The 7946-nt window shown below is 28.4% G+C and overlaps 1 protein-coding gene across 1 annotated transcript; it reads right to left on the bottom strand.

Annotated features, from left to right (window-relative positions):
• Nucleotides 1-2039: 2039 nt before the first annotated feature.
• On the bottom strand, nucleotides 2040-3229 carry LOC105114962 (protein YLS9-like). The gene has a single exon (XM_011011702.1). It carries the CDS (start codon nucleotides 3125-3127, stop codon nucleotides 2381-2383), a length of 747 nt encoding a protein of 248 aa, XP_011010004.1. The 5' UTR covers nucleotides 3128-3229; the 3' UTR covers nucleotides 2040-2380.
• Between the last annotated feature and the right edge of the window lie 4717 nt (nucleotides 3230-7946).

Raw genomic sequence — 7946 nt, forward strand, 5'->3', positions numbered from 1 at the left:
AGAATAAAATATATATATATATATATATATATATATATATATATATATCTTTGGTTTTGTTTTTAACTAGTACTTCTTTCTAATCTTAGAAATAAGAAGAATTGGTGATTTTAAGGATGGTAGCATAATATGATTAAGATTTTGCTAAATACCAGGTTTGTAATGCCAATGTGAGGAAAATAGTTTTGAAGTTGTATTGAAAAAGTTTTCATGATAAAAGTCTTTTTTTATATTTAAAATATTTTAGAATTTAGTTTAAAAAATATATTGTGATTTAGATTTGAAAATGATTTGCTGAGGAGTTTATAAAGTACTTAAGGGTTTGAGGAGAAAAATCTGCTTGTGATTTTAAATGATTTTAAAAGAGGTTTAGAAATACTATTTTAAAAGAGGTCTATTGGGAAAATTTTTGTAAAGCCAGAAATAATTCTGTGATTTGAAAAGAGTGTCAATCCAATATTGAGTTGAATTTATTTGTACGTGTAATTATGTTGTAGCTTCTTATTTTTTTTTTAACAACTGTCTTATACTAGGATTTAATAGATTGCTAGAATAGCTGAAGACATGAATATATATATATATATATATATATATATATATATATATATATATATATATATATATATATATATATATATATATATATATATATATATATATATAGCCAATTCAATTCTCGAATGTAATTAAAATATAAATTATTTTTATTTTATTTTACAATTAAGTTGTTTAGTAATTTGATTATTATTTTTCAATTAAATTACTTAATAGCTAGAATTAGAATTAAATACAAAATTAGAACAACTTAAAATTTCGAAACCAGTTAATTATTAAAAAAAACATACATCAAACAGTAGGGCAGACCTTTCGTCTTCTTAAGTGAAAATTGATCGTACAAAATAGGTTATCTTGCTTGTGTTATGTTATGGGAAGGATTTAAAGTTTATTCTTAATACAATAGAAGAAGTTATCAATAATAATGTCCATATTTAATATAATGAATTTAAGAATATTTGTACTAATAAATTATTAAAAAAATATATTGAAGTTGGAAAAATGCCATATAAGCAGAGACTTGCTAATAAATTATAATATATGTGTTGTAATTGTAATTTAGACGAAATAGCGGAGGCATCAATACCTTTTTCAAATTTACTCTTATTGATTGAACAATTATGATGTTTTAAGACCAAAATATAAACACTCGAAGCTACATGGATGAAAAATAAAGAATCTACACAAATGCACTCAATCAAAGGAAGAACAAAGACAAAAGGAGAAGGCATCTTATTGCCCTCCACCCCAAGAACAAGATAGCATGCTTGAACAAAAGGAAAGCACAGGTAAACAATGCTGATTTTGTAAGCAACTGCGTGCTTCTGCTTGAATTCAAAAGGCTACTTCAAGAGAACAAGCACTAATGGAACAATACCGAAAAAGTGACAGAGTGAGAACAAGGGATCAAATAAAGCAAAAGCAAGACCTGTCCACTTGCCTGGCAGATAAGGTAAAACCTAACCAGCAGGCAGCATTCGACAAGAATCGGTGGAATTCCATCCCAGTTTTCATTATCTGCTCCATCCCAAGGAGAATCCTTTAAAAAAAAGCTATATAATTTAGCTCTAATTGTCTAGCATCACAAATCTAAGGCACACAACAGCCTCAAATTTCTCATAAGATAAACACAACTTGCCCCAAATAACTACCAGCTATAGGCATAATTCTCCTCAAATTGAAACGAATAAACCCATCGCAAACTCTCTAAAACCATCTCCTCTCATTATTCAATCACACCCCACTGAAATGGAGTAGAAAAGCAAGAGAAGAGGATTTCAAGATAGCTCTACGCATCATCTTTATTGCACAATCTCTTCATCTCTCAATTGTTGCAACTTAAACAATGCAACGGCCCCAGATGAATCTCCACACCAAACCTACAACTATTTAATCATTTTACCTGTTAGCAATTACGCCTAAGAAAAAAAATCTGTCTCGACGGCAGTCTTTAGACGAAAGCAATGAATAATGTAACACTTACCTACCAAACAAAGACACAAACAGCAATAACATCACCATTACAATCCATATACTTTCAAGATTCCTTTACTTCCTCTATTAACTTCTCAATTTCACAGCAATATAAGAAACCAATCTGAAAAATAAGATTACCCACAATTTCAGGCAATCAAATTCTTGAATGAAATCAGCATTATTTTTCCCAAAGCACTCTACATGATCCACAAATACCTAAATCAATTTACCCCCGCCAACTCCATTTTCGGAATCCGGAATATCAGTCCTCAGTTAAAAACCAAAACAAATTACATTAAGAAACTTTGTCTTCTGCTTCGTCTTACTCCCAATCAGTAAAGTTCTCCACTCAGGCATAAACACTACATCGCGTGGCACCACCAGTCAAGTTCCCAGATCGACCATTCCTTGAAATCCCAACTGCAACATCATTACAATAAACCCTAAGCAACCTTCTTCTTGCCCAAAACCCTTCAACCTTAAACCCCGCATCAGCAACAATCCTCAAATTAAAACTCACCAATCCACGCCCTTCATCAGAATTAATCTGACTCACCGACCGCTCGCCGATATAAGAACTCGTCGCCCCATATTCCACATCGATATTAGTGACATTCTTTTTGCCCTGTCTGAACGGGGGAACCCTCGTCCGGGACAAGAACTCCGATTTATAAAAGATCGAAGTCTGTATCTCATTGTATGAGATTTTCATCTTCTTGTTCGGATTAGAAACCTGAAACCTGGCGTTCCAGGTACCAGTCACACTGGAGGACGATGTGGAGACATTAAAGTTGGAGATAGAGAGAGAGGTGACGCGAAATTCAGGGAAGTGGGGTCGGATGACTAGCCAGCAAATGAAGAGAATGGTGAAAAAGATGCCTGTGAAGATGATTAGAGCGATAATTACGCGGCGGAGGAAGATGGCGCGTTGGTTAGGGTAAGTTTCGTTGGTGTTGTAGGTGTAAGGGTAAGTGGGTTGATGTGGTGGTGGGGCTTGGGAAGCATAGGCAGAGCCTGCCGGTAGGGCAGGGTTCTGGATGCCGTTTGGGACAACAGGGTAGCCGGTTACGGGCCTGGAAGGGTCTGAAGACGCCATTTTCCCTGATTTTTCGAAGACTTTTGGAGTCTGAAGAGTCCTTATGTGCTAAGTTTGGTGGGGTTTGGAGATGGGCTGGGCTATGGATTGTGAACCGTCTAGGATTGGATGGGATCGTGGGAAGCTTCGAAGATGAGCAACATTAGGATTTGTCTTCATTTCTTTCCTTTTTTTTATTGCTAGAGTTCAGAGCATAATTGTTGAGGGAGAAGAAGATTTTTCCTTTTGGATTTAGTTTGAAATTAGAATCAGTTCTCTCTCTCAAAATATGTAAAGAAATTAAGATTTTTTTTAATGTGATTTTTATAATTTAAAAGTTATTTTTATAAATAATTTATGCAACATGTATAATGAGAAAGTGATATATTATTTATATACAGTTAAAAAGATGATATCACATGACATCTTAGTCTCTAAGAGACTTTTCTTCATTAATCCACTCCGGACCATCCATGAAGAAAAAAATATTTATACAGTTTTTTTTTAATATTTTTTTAATTATTTTTATTTTTTAATTATACTATTTTTTATATTTTTATTTGTAAACCTCAAGTAAGCCACCTGAAAAAATATATTTAATAATAAAATGATAAATTAGAATTTCTTCTCAAAATTTTATATTTCTATACTTGTTATCTTTTTTTGTTGTTTTTATATGTGTTAAATGATATTCGAATTAAATAATTTATGATAGTTAGTTGATTTGTTTTGTTGAATAACTATATGCTTGTGCAGTAGGGAATGAACATGTTTTTTTTTTCTAAAGAAAGAAAGGTTTAGGATTTGGTTATAAAAAACAAATAAAAATAAATTAAAAAATTAAACTATTGACCAAATATAATAAACATGTAGATGAAAGTTAAAGAATTGTCTTGTCAATTAAGAAAGATGAAAAATAGAAAATTAGAGTATTATAGGAAGAGTGATCATGAATCCAAGGTCAATTTTGAAAACTTGTTTTAGAAGTACAAGAAAAGAAGGCAACTATTTGATTATTTTGGTTATATTGAGGATTTGAATCACCCACCAATTTATGATTATATAGAAAATGATATCATATACTGGTAGTAATAATATCGTTAATGGTGTTCTTATTGATAATTTAAAAATCAAGTGCAAAAAAAAATAATGAAAGATGCTCAACAAGATAAAATTCTTGATTTAAACTGTATTAATCCTCTTTACAACAGTTTAATGTTATTATCATAACTCATTTTTTACCCTTAATTTTTTTATTTAATTATATTTTATAATTATAATATAATAATAATTGAAAGAAGAGAGTTCAAAGAGTGAAGAGAGAGAGAGAGAGAGAATAAATTATTATAAATTATAGGGACTAAAAAATAATAGGAGAAGAAATTGTAAAAGAGAAAAATTAAAAATAAAAATGAGGATCAAGTAAAATTTAAAAAAACATAGAATAAATTATTATAAATTATAGGGACTAAAAAATAATAGGAGAAGAAATTGTAAAAGAGAAAAATTAAAAATAAAAATGAGGATCAAGTAAAATTTAAAAAAACATAGTAAAAAACACCCTGCTTATTAAGGGAAAATTTAATTAATTAGGAATCCATAATCAATAAGAAAAAAATATAATTGCATAATATTATTTTGCTAGTTTAGGTGTTATTTTTTTTTTTTAACAAATGATCCTAAACAATAAAAGTATAAGACATTCTATAAAAAAAAAAAAAAAAAACAAAACAAAAGAATACATACACATAGATTCGAGGAGATTCTTAAAAAGAAAAACCTAGCTACCAAAAGCAAAAACCAACATGAGAAAAAAAAATGCTTAAAAAATTGTCACATTAAAGAGGAGAAGATAGATCAAAATTCTTAACCCTCGATCTCCTAGCTTTAATAAGCATGATTGACACTGCCTGTACTTATAAGAATAAGAAGATATGTTAACACTATAGGGTCATCCATGTGCCTCCCTTCCATTATAAAACATGTAAAAAATCCTTAAAATCCCGACTAGTCATCAAACAAGTAAACAATATATGTCAACACTTGTTTTTCCCAACACTGTTTCTTCTTGTTCCAACCTAACTAGTTTAGTTTTGGCTGACTTTTTTGAGTTGTATAGGTTGATTTTGAACCTTAATGTGTGATCTACTTGTTTTTAAAATTATTTATGGTATATTTGTTGGGTTTTAATTCAAGAATGCTTAACTGAATATTGTTGTTATTTATTTTATTTGGAGTAATTTGGGAGGCATGAATTAGTATTATTTCTATATTATATTTATTTACATTAATTGACTTGTATTGAATTATTTGTAATATATGAATGATTTTTTAGACGTGTGGATATATTTGGGAAATATGTTGAGACTTGTGTTTAATAACATTGTATTCATCATTTTTTATTCAATAACTCAACTCAAGATTAGGTTAATTGTTATTGAATCCTTTACATGGATGTTGTGATAAGAATCAATTAATATCATCAAATGATTTATTAGATATATCAATTGGATCTATTACCAGATCTAAAACTAAGAAGATCAAAGAAAAATTTAATAGACCAAGTCAAGATATTTGAGTTAATAAGTTGCAAATCTATCATACTGAACCTTTATATGCTTTTTGGCAATCTCTGATGTTACATGTGGAATTTCATTACGATTTTAGTTGAAATAGAAACAAAATATCTCAAGTTTTCTATCAATATATGTTAAGCCTAGTAACTCATATAGGAAAAAAAAAATGATGTGTTTAAAGTAAGATTTAAAATCTACCACTAAATAAGAAAAGTCAGAAAATGATTATTTTTCATATAATTTGTAGATTTCTTAAAAGATTGGGATTCCCTATGTGAGCTAGACATATAGGCACTAACTTGATGAATTATTTAGCTAATAATATTTTGATTTTGCAAGGAATCCTCATTTTTAACCTTAAGAATTATTTATCACCATAAATTTCTTTTTGTTTTGTGGATTTTCTCTTTAGTAACGTTCCTTTATTATTCAAGGAAATTTGATGTAGTTTTTGGCTGATTTTTATAATACATAATTTTATACCAACAAACATAATTTTTTATATAATTGTTAGATTAATATGAAATTTTCCAGAATATTTGTAAAGGTTTTTTTTTTCAACAGGGTTAGAATTTTATAGTAATTAGAGTTCAAGAAGGCCTTGCAATAAAACCTAGAAGTCACTGTATGAGAATTGCATTTTTTCTTAGTTGGTTTATGATTATTTTTTTAATTTTATTTAAAACTCTTCTTTTATTTTCCATTCTTTTTTAGGATGTTTTACATAATATAAATATGTTTATTTAGCTTGTATTTAGGTTATTTAGGAAAGAAACATGGTTATTTAAAAATAATTAGATATGGTTTGTGCTACGCTATAGGTCTGTATTTTTCTTTGTGGGAAAAAACAATGTCTAGGCACTGTAAGCACATTTTAAATAAATAGAAAAAACAAATTACTTGAGTTATAGTTTTGACTGGGCTTAATAAGTTAGTTTCATTTTAATTAGACAATAAAAAAAATATAACAATAGTGAATGAACAAAATAAAAGAAAAAGATCACGATAACCTAAAAAATATTAAGAAGTATGTAATTTGATAAAAAAAAAAAAACCAGGATCAAGTTAACTTGAAGTAGCATAATAGATATGTAAACTAGGTAATAAGAGGTAAACCAACTCATATTAACCTATTAAACTCGCGGTCTAAGTTATGAGATTGAGTTAACCTTATAAAAAATAAATTTTAAAAAATCACAAAGCCTTTTTTATTTTTAAAAAACTAATGTTGAATGATCAAATTAGAAAAAATAAATAAGGTAAATAAAAGAAGACACTAGGCCATTTCAACTTTTCAAATTCAAAATCTTAGAAATTAGGCTAGAAGTACCATACAAGAAAAATAGCAGAACACAATTTCTAATAAATCTAACATTAAATGATGAATTATCACCACTACACTACCATCACAACAATTACTACTACTTGTTACTGCTGCTACTACAACTTGTTGCTGCTATTGTTGTTATTATTACTACTACTAGTAGTATTATTGTTATATTATTGTTAATCATCTTATTCCTCCTCTTTCTACTATTACTATTAAAAAAACAAGAAATCATAAACTTGATTTGAAGGATAAAATTAAAAACCATAAAAGTTCTAATAAAAAGCCAAGGAAAAAAACTAAGAAATCAAAAGAAAATTGACCAAATTAAAAAATATATATATTGTAGATTAGAATTGAAAGATTAAATTAAAAAAATAAAAATATAATAAAACAGAAAAGGACAAAAATAAAAATAAAAAACAAAAGGATTTAATTTGAAAGACCAATAACAATGAGAACCATAGCTTATTTTTTAAGGTAGAAGAGAGAGATGAAAGGAAAGAAAAAAGACCAAACAGTGATAACTAGTCATCGTAAGCTGACACGCGTGATCCAGGAAGGAAAAGGAGACGATACAAAATAAAATAAGATGGAGAAAGCATTTTTTAAATCACCAAGAGATTTCACACATATATAACACGTGCCAACAACTTTTTCAATTTAAAAACTATTAATTAAATGTTCAATGATGTTATTATCCTTGATCAAACCAATAATTAATAAAATACCCCGAGGTAAAAATATCATATTGCCCCTGATTCCATATGTTAACTTTTTTGGTTTCTAAGGCATATGTATAATTTCACTATACACAAAAAACTAAAAAAAATAAAAATACCCATGCATGATAATGTTGTTTTTTTTAGGAGCGGGTTTGGTTGTTTAACTATTAATTGATATAAGAAAAATCTAATAATACCCCTATAAAAATCTA

Source organism: Populus euphratica, unplaced genomic scaffold (assembly GCF_000495115.2).
Source record: "Populus euphratica unplaced genomic scaffold, PopEup_1.0 scaffold617.1, whole genome shotgun sequence".
Lineage (NCBI taxonomy): Eukaryota > Viridiplantae > Streptophyta > Magnoliopsida > Malpighiales > Salicaceae > Populus > Populus euphratica.